Genomic DNA, 14,306 nt, shown 5'->3' on the forward strand with positions numbered 1-14,306 from the left:
GCGCCCTTGCCTTGTCGGCTTGTCCTGAACCCCACACCACACACGACGCAAGTTCCTGCCCGCACTGCTGGCACAGGGAGCGCAGATGCGAGCAGACGGGTGGAGGAGGGGAGCGGCGAAAGAGGAAGGGATTGAGTCGATTGAGTGTTCGGGGGAGGCAGGCGAAAGGTGTCGCCGGAGGCAGGCAGGGGCCACACTGTGCGCAATTACGGGAGTAGTGTTGGATATAATGCATGAGCATTCTGCAGCCTTCAAAGCACTGCACAGTGCAATTCGCGACCATGTTCGCATTCGCTATTGAAGCCGCTCACTTCCAAGGTGCGAATCCTGTATACGAAATCGTGCTGCTGTGTCATACTGTTGGCTTATTGATTACAGCAACACACTGGAATATCAACACGCGCACCAGGCGAAAAGTGCAGGCAGGGACCAGGAAAACGTTACTCAGTACAACTGCAGAGTGAGATGTGGACGCAGCCGATGTGCAGCTTTGCTAGAAACATCAGCAATGCGTCGATCAGGTGCGGCCCCCCAGCGTGTCATGTCCTGGTGCACTGGTCTTTGGCTGAGGCTGCGCACGCTGGCACATGTTCACACGCGGCCGTCGCGCGTTGCTTGCCCTCCCAGGCCCTCCAGTCCGCCCCTAAGCCCCTTTGCTGCTCTTGCATTTCTCCAAACGCCCCCATCCGAGCTGGACCCTGACCTCTGTTGTGTATCGGTGTATGCCATCAAGTTGTGAACCACCGAGCTTGGACACGCAAGCAGAGCTGTTCGGACGGCAACTCACGCCATTTACAGTAGCCCGATTCCACTTGCTCACTGCCTTCGTCCCTCAGCCGCCGAGCCTGCTCTGACTCGCCGTTCCCGCCGCCAAAGGCCTTAAACGTTCTCCTCCCTGTCCCGCCAACCGCGCACGCACGCCCTACCCCTGCACCGGCACACGACATAGCGGCGCTACCTGTGTGTCCTCCGCGACGCCCGACGTCGGCCCCAGCTACGGGCAGCGCAAAACTGCCCTCCCCGTAATCCACCGGGGAGGACTTCCGCCCCTCAGCCGGCCACAGGAAAATTGAGAGGCCAGCGCGCCTTCGGCCCTAGCTCCGGCGCACGCGCACTCGCGGCGCCCGTTCCCCCAGCGCCAGCACGCAGGTACCGTGCCTGCTTACGCCCGGTCTGAGAGCAGGGAGAAACCAGGGATGGTTGCCGTGATGCCGCCCACCTTCTTGGCCCCCTGCTGCCCCTTGCCCGCCGCCGCGCCCTTCTTCGGCGCCGCCGCCGCAGCTGGCGCCGCCGCCGCCGCCTTCTGCCACTCGCTCACGGCGGCAGCGGCCTTGCCGGCTGGCGCGGCCGCCGCGGGTCCGGCCTTGCCTGCCCCCGCGGCGCCACCCTTGCCCTTTGAGGCCTTGGAGCGAGCCGCCACGTCCGCGTCCTTGCGCTTGAGGAACTCGGCCACGAAGGTGGACACGTTGGGCTTGCCGCGCATGTACTCCTGCGCCGAGACACACAGCAGCGCCGCATTGTGTGTAGGTTAGCGCGGGTGACAGAAGCCGGCCGGGCGAGCTGGGTGGAACAACCTGCCCGACGACCGGCGCCGCGAATGCACATTGTGCTGTCGCCTGACCCGCTTTCCCGTTGACGAGCCCGCCGGCGCAGGGGCACCCTGCCACGCCTTCTCATGCAGCCGCCTCCTGCCCGACTTCGCGTGCCGCCTCTGCCCCATTGTGCATTCAACCCGCTTTTCCGTGCCGCTTTCCCTGTCTTCCTCCAAAACATGCCCGCTTTAACCCCTGTCTTCTTCGAGCGCTGACCAGCACCAACACTGCGTAAACCCGCACCATCCCGTACCAGCCCACGGCCCCGCTCGCCCCACCCCCCTCGCCCTCAGCCCCATCGTTCCCAGCCCCCTCGGCCACACCCGTCTCACCCCAGACCCCTTGCCCCCACCCCCGTCGCCCCCACCCGCCTCGCCCCCACCCGCCTCGTCCCCACCCCCCTCGTCCCCATACCCCTCGTCCCCACACCCCTCGTCCCCACACCCCCTCGTCCCCACCCGCCTCGCCCCCAACCCCTCGCCCCCACACCCCCTCGCCCCCACCCGCCTTCGTCCCCACCCGCCTTCGCCCCCACCCCCCTTCGCCCCCACCTGGCAGTAGTCCGCCACCTCGGAGCGGCTGGTGCAGCTGCTGTACAGGAACGCCACCAGCGTCAGGTCGTCGTTGCCAAAGAACTCCACCATCTTGCCGCGGCACCACGACTGTGGGTGGTGAGTTGCGGGATGCAGTGGGGATACAGGGGTCAACCGGAGGGGGAACGGGAAGGCGAATCGCGGCATAGCACAGGGATAGGGCAAGGAGGGCAGCGCCAGGCAGCCAGAATTATGAGCGTTGAAGGACTGGATAAGGGAGGGCAGCGGGCGTGTGCAGGCTGGCTTGCCAGTCCAGCGCCGTGTCAGACACCTCCGCCGAAACTGCTACCTTTCTGCACGTAACCAAGCATTGCTGCGCAACCGGTACAACCCGTCCCCTTACCTTGAACTCCGGCGACATCTGCAGCTCCCCGTCAAACAGCCCGTCGTCGGCCGCCGCTGCAGGCGCGTACGATGTCGAGGCCGCCGGCGCTGGCGCCGGCGCAGCAGCTTGCCGCGGCGCCGGCGGCGGGGTCGCCGGCTTCGCAGCCGGAGGCGGCGGTGCCGGCCGAGCCGCAGGCGCCGCCGCAATCTTTGAGGCCATGCTCACCGGGACCGGCGCTGGCGCCGCGTTGGCCACACCAACGGCAGACGCCCAGCCGCCGCGGGGAGTCGCTGCCCCGAGGGCCGGCGGTGGCGTCGCGTGCCGCGCCGCGGGCAGGGCGGGCTTGGGCGGCTCCGGCGCCCGCGCCGGCGGCGGCGGGGCACCTGCCGCCGGACCGTAGTCCCAGAACAGACCCTCGTCCTCCGCAGTGGGCGGCGGCGGCGCCGGGATGGAGGCCGCGCGCGCCGCGGGCGGCGCCGCCGCCGCGGCACGCCGCCGCGCCTCCTCCTCCTGCTGCTGGATGTCGCGGAGCGTGGGGCCCGGCGGCGGCGCGGGCGCGGCCGCCCAGCCGCCGTTCGCGGCCTGCGCCGGCGGCTGCAGCGCGGGCGGCGCGGGTAGCGCCGGCGCCGGCATCGGCTGCTGCTGCCCGTGCTTCTGCTGGAACAGCGCCAGGACGTCGGCGAGGTCCTCGTCCGCGGCACCGCCCTCCAGATCCGCCGCGCTCTCCTCGTACAGCACCGTGCGGAGGTTGGTCACCGGCGGCGGCTTGGCGGCGGCGCCGCCCCAGGCCTTGGGCTGCGCCGTTGTGGCCGGCGCGGGGCTGAGCTTGCTGTCCAGAAGCTCAGAGAGCAGGGTGCCGCGCGGCGCGGTACCGGTGACGCCCACGGGCGGCTCGGCGGGGCCGGGGCGGCCGCCGCGCGCCGCGGGCGCGATGGCGGTGGCCGAGGGCGGCACCGCCTTGCGGGAGGGACTGGTGTCGTTGGACGCGGAGGGCGCCGCCACCGCAGGCGCCGCCGCCGCCGCGGGGGCGGGCGGCCGCCACGCGCTGGGGGCGGGCGGCGCAGGCGGCGGTGGCGCAGGCGCCGCCGTAGCGTTGGATCCCGCGGCCGCAATCTTCGCCCACGGCGATGCACCCGCGGGCACCGCCGGCGCGGCGGCCGCCGCAGCGGAGGCAGCCGCGGCCTCCTGAGCGGCGGCAGCGGCACGAGCCGCGCGCGCGGCCGCCTCCGCCTCCTGCATCTGGATTTCCCGTAGCGTCAGGCCCGCGGTGGGCGGCTTTTGCACCGCCGCCGACGCCCACGGCGCCAGCTTTGGCTCCGGCCGCGCCGGCGCCGCCGCTGACTCCTCCGCCGCCGGCGCAGCAGCAGCAGCAGCAGCAGCCGGCTTGGGCTGGTCCTGCAGCACTAGCTGCGGCGTCTTCTTCTTCTTGCCACCCTGCGCGGCTGGCTCTGCTGGCGGCTCAGGAGCCGGCGCCGCCGGCTCCGCTGCTGGCGCCGGTGCCGGTATGGCCTTGTTGGCAGCAGCGAAGATCTGCTGCAGCGCGGGCGGAAGTCCCGGGGGAATGGCCGAGGTGCCCGCGTGCGCGGCGCCACCCCACGGCGGCTGCGCGTGCGGCTGCGCCTGGGCCGGCTCTGGCGCCGGCGGCGCGGCAGGCGCGGGCGCTGGCGCCGCCATTGCCTGGTCCCGCAGCGCCTGCTGCCGTGCCGCCTCTACCGCTTGCTCCCGCTGGATATCCGCTAGGCTGCGGCCCGCAGGCGCCGCCTGGGGTGCGGCGCCCCACGCCGACGGCTGCTGCTGCTGCTGCTGGGGCTGCTGTTGCTGCTGCTGCGGGCCCGGCGACGGCGGGTGTGCCTGAGCGGGCTCAGCCTGGGGCTGCTGCTGCTGCTGCTGCTGCTGCTGCTGCTGCTGCTGCGGCGGCGGGGGCATATCCTGCCCGGGCATGGGGCCGGGCGCAAAGCCGGGGCCGAGGGGCGGGCCCTCCGGCCGGAACGGTGCGCCGCCCCAGATGCCGGGCAGGCCGGGGTGCATGTCCGGCCGCCGCAGCGGGTCGTAGCCCTGCAGAGCAGCGCGCGAGACAACACATCAGCACTGCCTGCATAGCAATCTTGTCGTATACTAGGTCACGCACTGGCGCCCCACACAAGCCATGGGGCGGGAATCCTGCACCCAATCCCTTGCATCCTCCAGCAGGGCGCGCTTGCAGTGCGGTGGAGAGCACGACCCTGCAAAGCGCCGCACCCACCCCTGCAAGGTGATCACGGCCCCATCCGGGAAGCATGGGACCGCCAGAGCCACCCGGCATGGGGCCGCCGGGGCCGCCCAGCGGGCCGCCCCATGGGCCAGGGCCCATCGCGCCGGGGCCCATCCCGCCCATGCCGCCAGGGCCCATGGGGCCGCCGCCAAAGCCGCCCAGCCCCCCGCCGAGGGGCCTGCACGGCGCACGGTGTGGAAGCAAGAGTGACGTGGCGACACAACACAGAAGCGTACATGCCCCCACCACAGCGAGTGGAGCCAGCAGCGGCACAGACAACCGTCCCTCATTGACCCTCAAGGAGAACCCGTGGCACAGTTCACTCGCGCTGCGAAGCAGTTCGCCGACCGCGCTCGTCTAGGCCACCGGCGCAGCCCCCCTGCATACCCACTACCCGCCTGTCAGGTTTCCACCATTCCCGCCCCGCCCGCTCCGCCCTCACCCGCCAAGGCCGCCCAGTGCCCCCAGGCCGCCGGGGCCCATGCCGCCCGACCCCGCCGTGTGCAACTGCACAGGCGGGTCCAGTGTGAACGGCCGCGCGCTGCCGGGCTGAGCCGCCGCATCCGCCGCCGCCGCGCCCGCCATTGCGCCAGGCTGCCCCGGCGAGCCGGCCACGCCGGGCGTGGGCTCCGCCAGCTTCCGCCCAAGCAGGGTCTCCAGGAGGGAGGAGGTGCGCTGCGCGCCGCCCGCCGCCGCCGGAACAGGCAGCGCGGCGGAGGCGGCCGAGGCAGCAGCAGAAGCAGCCGAGGCAGCAGCCGAGGAGTCCTGCCAGTCGCCGAATGACGGCGCATGAGATGAGGTGTCCGTGCGGTTGGAAACCGGTTCGTACCGGGCGGCCGAGCCAAACGGCCGCGGGTCCGGGGACTGTGTACGTGGTGTATGTGCAGCAGGCGGCAAACGGCGGCCGGCATGTGCACAGGTGCAGACAACAGCAAGGCGGCGGCAATGGCGTACGCACGCAGGCGGCGAGTCCCAAGAACGCCCCTTACCCTCCTCACCCATGCCCTCACCCTCCCCGGGCCACCCTGTCCTGCAAAGCGCCATCCATCAGCAAGCCCCTCACCTGCTGCGGCACAGGCTCCGGCGCGGGCGCCGGCGCGGCCGCGGGGCCCGCCGCCGCCGGCGCGGCGCCGGGCGTGAAGCCGGGCGGCCCCAGCGGCCGCCCGCGCTCGATTGCATCCCACATCTTTAGCATCTGCCCCAGCGGCACGAAGGGCACCCCAGCGTCCAGCGCGCCAGCCCGGATGGGCAAGTCCTCGCCGAAGTAACCGAACTGCAGCCACTCCATGATGTCACTGCGGCCGAAGGGCCCTTGCGTCTGCGTGTGTGTGTGGCGCGGGAATATGGCAGGGGGAGGCCAACGACCCAGCCGTCAGGGATGCACGTGACCCGCAGCGGGGCCAGCGGGGCCGAGCTCCTGATCCAGCCCCGTACGAGTTGCGGACAGCTCGACTGACCCGACCCTCGCTTGTGGGGGTCCCTGTGCAGCCTTGGGCATGACGGCGGGCCATCCCCATCAGCCAATCCCAAACCCCAGCCCAAACCCACACACTCCCTACTCGCAAGCCCTTTCCCGCCTCGTCGCCATCGGCTCACCTGGCCCTGCGGGTCCTTGTACACCCACTTGTCCTGCACAAAAAGCTCGTGGTTGATGAAGGTGGGCAGGCCCGGAGGCGCAGCAGGCAGCCCGCCGCCGCCGCTGCCCGACGGCGCGCTGGAGGTTGGCCCTGAGTTGCCGCCCGCTGAAGGTAGGTAAGATTGCAGGCCGGCGGCCGGGTGGGTGCGTGCGCAGGGGATGCAGGCAGAAAGGAAGGCACGTGGGCAGGCATGCAGGCAGGCAGGCACGAAACAGGGCATCGCGACACAGCGACAGGCTGAAAGGACACTGTCAGACTGAGGACATGAAACCGCCGCTGCCGCAAGCGCGCGCAGCTGATGCCATACAGTGAGCCCGCCCGAACGGACCCGATCACCCCTGCACCCGCACCCGCACCCGCAGCCGATGACGTCACCGCCACTGCAACCGGCTGCCTCTTGTCCACACAGCCCTCACCGTTCATGTGCTGCGCCGCCGCGGCCGCCGCCTCCGCCGCCAGTCCGTCCAGGTACTCGGGATACTGCAGCAGCACCTGCACAGCAGAGGGGATGGACGGGTCCGGGGCGTGCACGGGCACTGAGCAAGACCGCTCCGACCACCGCCACCCAAGACGCCAAAAGCCCCCCCCCCCCGCAGGGCACACGGAGTAGTCCGTGGCTGTGCGCACGGCGCGAGCAGCGGACATCACAGACGCTTCCCCAACCCCCACCACCATCAACAACAGGCCAAAGCCCCACAACGCGACCACGCCATGCCGCACCGCACCGCATCCCGCCACGCCACACGGCCTGCACCCCTGCTCCACCCCTGCTCCGGCCCACCTCCGGGTTGATGCGCGGCGTGGGCAGCTTGTGGTCCGGGCTGGCGCTCAGCAGGCTGTTAAAGATCTTCTGCATCTGCGGCGAGCTGTAGCGCCGCGTGCCGCCCTGGCTGCCGCCGCCCTGCAGCCCGCTGTCCACCCGCTCGACACCGCGGTTGGGCGCGTCCCAGCGGTCAGGCACGCCAGAGCCCGGAGCGGTGGGGCCGGCCGCTGCAGTTCAGACGCGTGGGTTCGGGGGCCGTTAGGCATAGCTTGTGAATTTTGGGAGGTAGAACTTTGGCGCGGGCGTCCGTGCTAGGTGCACTGGGCACGGCCAGACGACGCCGGCGCTGCCGCGCAGCACCCCCTTCAGTGCGCGCTCCAGCCCCAGCGGCACAGCCAGCACTGCGGATCGCCATCAGCCACCAGCGCGAGCCCCGGACTCACGTTTGAGGCCCCGTCCGCGCCCGGTGGCAAAGCCACGCCCGCGGCCCGCCTGCGTCGACGTGAAGCCAGCCTCCGGCGTGCCACCGCCTGCGATCGCAGAAACGACGACACGCAGTCAGCAACCGTCCCCTCACATCGGTCCGGCTGTGGCTGGCTGCTTCATGCCGTACCATGCGTGCCAAGCCTGCAGCAGCTGAGCATGCCGTGTGACCCAACAAACACGTGCACGGCCTCCAAAGCGCGCGTGGCACGCACCAGCAGCCCCAGGGGCGCGCCAGCGCTCGTCGCCGCCAGCCGGGCGGCGCTCCGCGCCTGTGTACGTATCCACAACACGGGCGCCAGGTTGATTGACCATAGCGCCTGCGTACGTATGTACCATGGCAGTACGACGGGACAGCCCGTGCCCCTTGGCGTTGTCCATCACCCCCCGCTTGGCCTCCCCATCCCGCCCAGCCTCAGCCCATCCGCCCTGCTCACCCTCCCCGCCCCATCGGTCAGGGCGCTTGGGCAGGTCCGACTCCGGTGGCATCCCCGGCAGCCACTCTCGCTCCCCGAGCGGCATGTTGGGCTTGCGCTCGCCCCAGCGGTCCACCTCAGCCGGGCGCCCGCGGCCACGCCCCGCACCGGCACCCGCGCCACCGGCAGCGTCGCCCCAGCGATCTGCGTGCAAAAGCAAAAGCAGCACGTCAGAACGCGTTGACCCGACCGCCCCATGCATCGATCCAAAGGTAATTCAGATAAAGTATGCGAACTGCGGCCCTGCAACCTTGGTATGCGAGCCCGGAGGGCGCAGGCACCCATGCGCATGCACTGAGCCAACTTGCCCCCTCCTCCCACACACCCGCAAACGCAAGTTCGCGACGGGAGTAAGTACCTGGGGTCGCACCTGCACCGCGATCGTCCTGCCAGCGGCGCGGCTCGTCGACGGAACCCCACCTGCACAACGACAACCCACGCCATGCTCAGTATAAATCTATCGGAATTCAAACTTAAATATCCGAGCAGCTGGTTCCGGGCTTGCCTGTCGTTCTCCCAGTTGGTGCGATCGCGGGGGTCCTCCTCGCGCTCCCGCCAGCGAGTAGGCGCCGGACGGTCCCGGGCCGCGTTATAATCGGGCCTGTCCTTATCCGGCCACTTTGCGTCACGGTTAGGCGGTCCCTCGGGGCCCCGCCAGGCCGCAGGAGCCTTAGACGCGGCGGCGGCGTCCTTGCCCTGTGCTCCGCCCGCGTTCCCATCCCAAGGTCCGATCAGTGCACTTTTCATCGGCGGCTCCTGCGTAGGTCCAGCATGTGCGGCCGAGGAGGGAAATTTTCGGGACGACGTGTCAGCAAGTCGCTCGGGATGCCTTCCGCGAGCCCAAACCCGCCCTACCATGCTGGTGGCCCTGCCAAACGGCTGCCTCCACTGAGGGGAGAGAGGAAGGTCTGCGCCAGTCCCTCCAAGCGGGGCCTGGGCCGCTTGTCCTGTGCGAATGGAAGCCCGTCAGCACGAAATCCTTCCAAAGCCCTTCGCACATGAGTTTCGCCTCACCGAAGGCCGAGGACATATGATCCGCCATTCCGACACCCCTTCCGCTGGGTCTGAACCAAAGCTTCCGGAAATAGACGATAACTGGGGGGGAGTTCAAGGGGGTGCTCAAAGATAGTTATGTAGAGGGTAATTTACTAACGGTAAGCTTCCAAGAAAGCGTTGCTCTCAGCCCCACTATGCCCCCAGGCTGCAATAGAAAGTCTGCGATGGAAGACCGATCGATGGGCCTCGCAGAACTCAGCTTTCAGCCAATTCAGGCAACAGTTTGTTAATATTATACCCCTGCATTCACGGCCTTTGCTAAGGAGCAACTTGCCTCCTCAATTGACCTCCTGCGTAAAAGCATCTACCACCATCAGCACCAAGTCCTCGCACGTTCGGCACCTTCCCCTTGTTGCTCACGCTACAATAGCGTAAACATGATGCTGCTTCAAAGCCGTCGCGTGGCGCTCGGCGGCCGGGATCATCGAGCGGCGACGACCCGAGTCCGCTTCTGTGCCCACCCTCGCCGTATCATCCGCGCGACTCAGGTGCGTGCCTACCTAATTGCGTTTGGCAGTGTCACCGCCTCCGTGCAGCGCACTGCACGGCGTCGTGACGCCGCGAGCGCCGCACGCAGTACCTATGACCGTCCGTGCCGTCCGTCCCCTCCTCTTCCGCGCTCGCTCCCGACAGCTCCACTTCTCTCCGCTTTCCCCCACCCGCCCCTGACTCACCCGCTACTCCCCGTACTACGCTCGCAAGGTTTTGGTCAACGCCTCGGCCGCGGCCGCGGCGCCGCTACCTGGCGGCAGCAGCTCCAGCTCTCTGGGCGGCCTGGCCATCCTGCAGAACACTCGCCCCGTGGACCGCCTGCGCTTCCAGGCCATCCTGGTGTTCCAGCACTTTGACACCGAGAAAACGGGTGAGAGACTGTGAGAGGCTGAGAGAGACGGAGACCCCAAGCAGCAGGCCGCTGTGACAGTGTCAATGCAAAGCAGGACCAGGGTGTGGCGTGGCAGTGGGAGCAGGCGGCTAACAGCACAGCACCTGGGCCAAGCCAGCCATATGCCGCGTTGCCACCAACGCCGCGCTGCGCCAGGAGCTGGGGCCCTGAGGACGCATGCGCAATGCCCACACCCACGTGGCCCTGACGCCGCCCTGAACGCCCCACTGCTCCCCGCAGGTCGGCTGGCTCCGGAGCAGCTGACTGCATACGAGGCGTACAGGTGAGGGCGGGTTCCGCGTCGGCATTGGCATTGGCATAAGCAGCAGCAGTAGCAGCAGCACTGGCAGCAGCACTACTGTAGCCAGGCCATCAGTTGCAGCAAGCAATGGGCATTGGCCAGCAGCAGCAGCCTGTGGCGCCCGTGTACTGCAACCCGGGTGCTGAAGGGGATACCGTACGGGGTTGCGAAGGGCTAGGGAACTGGGCTGAGAGGCTGTCGGCCTGCCGTAAGGGGCTGACGCAGAGTCTGCCGGAGGGATGACGCAGAGTCTGCTGGTGGGGCCCCAGGGAGACCCCTGCTCCTCTTGGGCTGCTGGTGCTAGGGCTGATCAGCTGCTTCTGCTACTCACACCGGTGCTGGTGCTGACGCTGGTGCTGGTGCTGCCTTCCTGGGTGCTGCAGCGCGGAGCGGTTCGGCACCGCGGCGGCTGAGGCGATGAAGCCTGCGTTTGAGCGGGCGCGGGCGGCGGCGGCGGCGGTGCCGGGCGGCAGTCTGGACATGGAGGCGTTTATTGACCTCGTGCGAGACCAGGTGGGTTACGGAAGCACAAGAATAACGGGTGTTGGGGGCAGGCCGGGCAGCTGGTGGCTTGTGGGGCGAGAGTGGCCGGGGCGGGCGGGTAGCACAGGGCCTTGCGCCTGCCGATGCCCTGATGGGGCGTCTGACGCCGAGCGGTGGGGGCGGGGGCACCGGACATGCAGCTGTTGGAGCCGGGGCCACAGCGCATGGGAGGGGTGGATAGGCAGGGAGTGTGAGCATCAGCCCAAGCTAATATCAAATGTGGGGTGGAGAGCGGCGCTTGCTGTGGCGCAAGCCGCCGGCGTGGCGACTGGCGCGACAGGCCGGCGGCAGGCCGAGCTGTCGAACGCATGGGGCGGCGCGCCCAGGCGTGTCTGGCCCAACGGCTGGAGGCGGGGCGGCGGGGCGCCAGGGACAGGGACGGGGACGGGGACGGGGAGTGGGCACCAGGGACGGGGACGGGGAGTGGGCACCAGGGACAGGGACAGGGAGTGGGCGCCAGGGACGGGGACGGGGACGGGGCGCCAGGGACAGGGACGGGGAATGGGCACCAGGGACGGGGACGGGGCGGCGGGGTGCCAGGGACAGTGATGGGGACGGGGCGCCAGGGACGGGAACGGGGACGGGGACGGGGACGGGGACGGGGACGGGGGCGGGGACGGGGACGGGGCCCCAGGGATAAGGATGGGGACGGGGCGCCAGGGATAAGGATGGGGACGGGGACGGGGCGATGGGGCGCCAGGGACAGGGACTGAACGGGAAACGCAGTGGTATGGCCAACCGCTGTTCCCACTGGACGCCGGCAATCCACACTTGTATGGTGCCCCGGACTGCAGGCTACCCTCTCCTCACCCCTCCACGATCCACCCACTCCGCTCCCCCAAGACTGCCTACCGTCTTCCCTTAGCTACTCATGAATGTCATCCCCCACCCGCCCTCACACAGGTCAAGGTGGCCACCACCAGCCGTGAGTTCCCGCGCTTCGTGTTCCCGGAGCAGGAGCTGGGCAAGCTGGCCTGGGGCGCCTCGCTGTCCACCGCAGAGCTGTCGTCCGCGCTCGCCGTGTTCCGACTGCTGGACTTCAACCTGGATGGCTACGTGAAGCTGGAGGACCTGCGGAGGGCACAGGTGGGGGAGGAGGATCGGGCACAGCTAGAAAAGAGAGGGAAGGGCAGGGGGATTGTCGACCCCAGTCCAAACTGAACCGAAGGGGAGGGAGAGGAGGGCAGGCCGCGTGTGCCCCGTGGGTGCCCCTTCCTGACGTGCGAAATGCCACGTGATCCTGCGCAGGGCATTGAGCGGGAGTTTGTGAATGAGAAGCTTGAGGACGCGGACACCAACGAGGACGGATTCCTGAACTTCAAGGACTTCCTCACAAGCTATGCGCGCGACCGGCCCGTCATATTGAACATGGTGGGCAGGGGCGGGAGCTGGGGGCTGCGGGTGGGGGGTGCGGCGCTGGGGGCTGCGGGGAGTGGGGGAGTCGAGGGGGGGCTGGGGCAGGGCCCTGAGGGGCGGGGGGCCGGGAGGAAGGACGGGAGAAGAGGGAAAGTGGGCGGAGAAGTGGCATGCATGGACAGTTGGGAATGGGCTTTTCGACTCGCCATGCGCACTCCTGTGATCCACATCCACACTCCTTGTTTGGTAGTGTATCCAACTGCCCCAACACCACATCGCCACCACCACACCACAACCTGCAGCTGGTGCTGCTGGCACACACGGCGGCGTTCTGGCTCATCTTCAACCTGCCCGGACTGGAGCTGCCTGTGAAGGTGCGGGCGGGCGGGCAGGGAAAAGCGCTGTGGGGGACGTAATGATCATTTCATGAGCATGGCGAGTGCGGGCGGTCCGAGACCCAGGACCTGCAGCCAGCCCGATTGCGACGGGGGCTTGGGATTGGGGGTCTGGGTGGGGCGGTTGGGGCGGGGCCATGTGTGAGTTGGGCTGGTTTTGGCTGGAGCGCCTGTGAGCACCCGCGCGTTTCCCCTCGACCATGTATATTGTACCGCCCGTTTCCCCTCGACCATACATATTGTACCGCCGTGTTCACCTCTCGCCCCCTCTCATTAGTATTGCATTCCATTCACGCTCTATACACAGTAAAGTGCAAGAAGTCGAATCGCACTTCTGTGTTCCTCCCGCCCGCTCTCACTTACATTGCAGGCGATCATGGCGTTGGGCCTGATGCTGAAGCCGCAGTTCGTGACCGGGCCCGTCATCAAGCTGTACACCATCTTCCAGGTGCGTGCATGCGTGCGTGCGCATGCGTGTTTTACAAGGAGCACAACAAATGGCAATGCGCACGTGTTTACGGCATTGTGTCGCTTCTTCACACATAGCCACACGCATGACACGCATCTTGGCTGGCGCCATCAGCCCGTCCTGATGTCCAGTCCGTCCCTGATCGCGTCCCCCGACTTCACTTCTTAATTAATCATTAATGTAACCCCCACCTGCCCAAAAATCTGCTGCTACTCGTTCCCGCAGACCATCTTCAACCGCGCAAAGGCGGAGATTGCGATGGCCAAGGAGCGGGACCAGTAGGGGGGCTGCCAGGTTACCACATAAGAATACGGATGTTACAGAGGGGACAGTCCCAGCACCCGAAGACGCCGAGCCATCACATGCGAGGTTAGCACATAAGGAACGGGTTGATGACCGGGACCAGGCTGGCGTACGGGGCAGCATTGTGCGCAGGGGAGTGGAGCTGTCGGTGGCGTGGGGGCTGGTAGGGGGTGGGAGTTTTGGAGCTGGCGTGCCGCGCACACGGACCGCAGCTTGTAGGGTCTTGCTGCGGCATGTGACACGTGTGACAGCCAGAAGTGAAGGGACCAGGGGAGGTTAGGACGTGAGGTTGGGAAGGTTGACAGGGTCATGCTTGTGTTGGTGCGCTGTACAAGCGGGGCTGCAGCCATGGTGCTCCATCTGTGGCTGACCTGTTGACAGCCCCAGAGGTCGGCACAAGGACTGAAGGAGGCCGCCAGGCAGCGCAACTGGTCGCTGTGGCCGTGTGTGACGGGTGCAACCCACAATACCGTAGATTCAAGTCTGGGCTTGTTGAGAGAACGGACGGGAGAGCGCATTGACTTGAGCGTGTTGTGTTGGATTGCTGCGTGGGAGAGAAAGTATGATTGAGAGAGGCAAGAAAGGCAGTTGTGCGGTTGATAAGACTCGACCTGACAGGCTGACATGGCGGCGTCAAAGCAACCTCTGCGGGGGGGACGTCGGTGCTGCTGCAGTGCTGCTGCAGTGCGTGAGCTGCTGGAGGAGGGAGGAATAGACGCTGCCAGATTCGCTGTTTCGCTGACGCGATAGACTGGCTGAGGCACGGCACGGCACGATCTCGGGACTCAACGGACCCAAAACTTCGAGCTTCTTCATGGCCATGTGAATATGTCCGATGAACAGGACGGCAGACTCACAGAGTAGTATTACAGACATGCAG

At 67.9% G+C, this 14,306-nt stretch overlaps 2 protein-coding genes across 3 annotated transcripts; one reads left to right on the plus strand and one right to left on the minus strand.

The window, feature by feature from the left end:
- Window positions 1–360: 360 nt before the first annotated feature.
- On the minus strand, window positions 361–9,257 carry CHLRE_04g225350v5 (uncharacterized protein). 2 transcript variants are annotated; one of them, XM_043061987.1, is made up of 16 exons: window positions 9,135–9,257; window positions 8,976–9,067; window positions 8,626–8,876; window positions 8,491–8,540; window positions 8,082–8,264; window positions 7,860–7,916; window positions 7,605–7,691; window positions 7,180–7,388; window positions 6,815–6,890; window positions 6,358–6,503; window positions 5,825–6,079; window positions 5,204–5,625; window positions 4,753–4,939; window positions 2,529–4,565; window positions 2,144–2,254; window positions 361–1,489 (listed from the first exon to the last, which is right to left on the minus strand). In XM_043061987.1, the coding sequence occupies exons 1-16, from the start codon at window positions 9,160–9,162 to the stop codon at window positions 1,163–1,165; spliced, it is 4,518 nt and encodes a 1,505-aa protein (XP_042925338.1). In that variant the 5' UTR covers window positions 9,163–9,257; the 3' UTR covers window positions 361–1,162. The 2 variants fall into 2 exon arrangements, with proteins under 2 accessions (XP_042925338.1, XP_042925339.1); XM_043061986.1 differs by having other exon boundaries at window positions 8,479–8,540.
- Window positions 9,258–9,407: 150 nt separating this feature from the next.
- CHLRE_04g225400v5 (uncharacterized protein) lies at window positions 9,408–14,265 on the plus strand. The gene is made up of 9 exons (XM_001692160.2): window positions 9,408–9,664; window positions 9,879–10,038; window positions 10,300–10,342; window positions 10,744–10,873; window positions 11,807–11,989; window positions 12,152–12,274; window positions 12,562–12,633; window positions 13,025–13,102; window positions 13,349–14,265. Exons 1-9 carry the CDS (start codon window positions 9,554–9,556, stop codon window positions 13,403–13,405), a joined length of 957 nt encoding a protein of 318 aa, XP_001692212.2. The 5' UTR covers window positions 9,408–9,553; the 3' UTR covers window positions 13,406–14,265.
- Window positions 14,266–14,306: the final 41 nt, after the last annotated feature.

The sequence above is a fragment of the Chlamydomonas reinhardtii genome, chromosome 4, assembly GCF_000002595.2.
Source record: "Chlamydomonas reinhardtii strain CC-503 cw92 mt+ chromosome 4, whole genome shotgun sequence".
Classification (NCBI taxonomy): Eukaryota; Viridiplantae; Chlorophyta; class Chlorophyceae; order Chlamydomonadales; family Chlamydomonadaceae; genus Chlamydomonas; species Chlamydomonas reinhardtii.

What these genes read in the sequence shown, in the direction of transcription:
- CHLRE_04g225400v5 (XM_001692160.2), top strand. Translation starts at nt 9,554, where the DNA reads ATGATGCTGCTTCAAAGCCGTCGCGTGGCGCTCGGCGGCCGGGATCAT. An exon ending in GTATCATCCGCGCGACTCAG is followed by an intron (nt 9,665 to 9,878) that starts GTGCGTGCCTAC and finishes TACGCTCGCAAG; the next exon opens with GTTTTGGTCAACGCCTCGGC. An exon ending in ACTGCATACGAGGCGTACAG is followed by an intron (nt 10,343 to 10,743) that starts GTGAGGGCGGGT and finishes TGGGTGCTGCAG; the next exon opens with CGCGGAGCGGTTCGGCACCG.
- CHLRE_04g225350v5 (XM_043061986.1), bottom strand. Translation starts at nt 9,162, where the DNA reads ATGGCGGATCATATGTCCTCGGCCTTCG. An exon ending in GCGCGGACGGGGCCTCAAAC is followed by an intron (nt 7,389 to 7,604) that starts GTGAGTCCGGGG and finishes TCTGAACTGCAG; the next exon opens with CGGCCGGCCCCACCGCTCCG. An exon ending in AGATGTCGCCGGAGTTCAAG is followed by an intron (nt 2,255 to 2,528) that starts GTAAGGGGACGG and finishes CACCACCCACAG; the next exon opens with TCGTGGTGCCGCGGCAAGAT.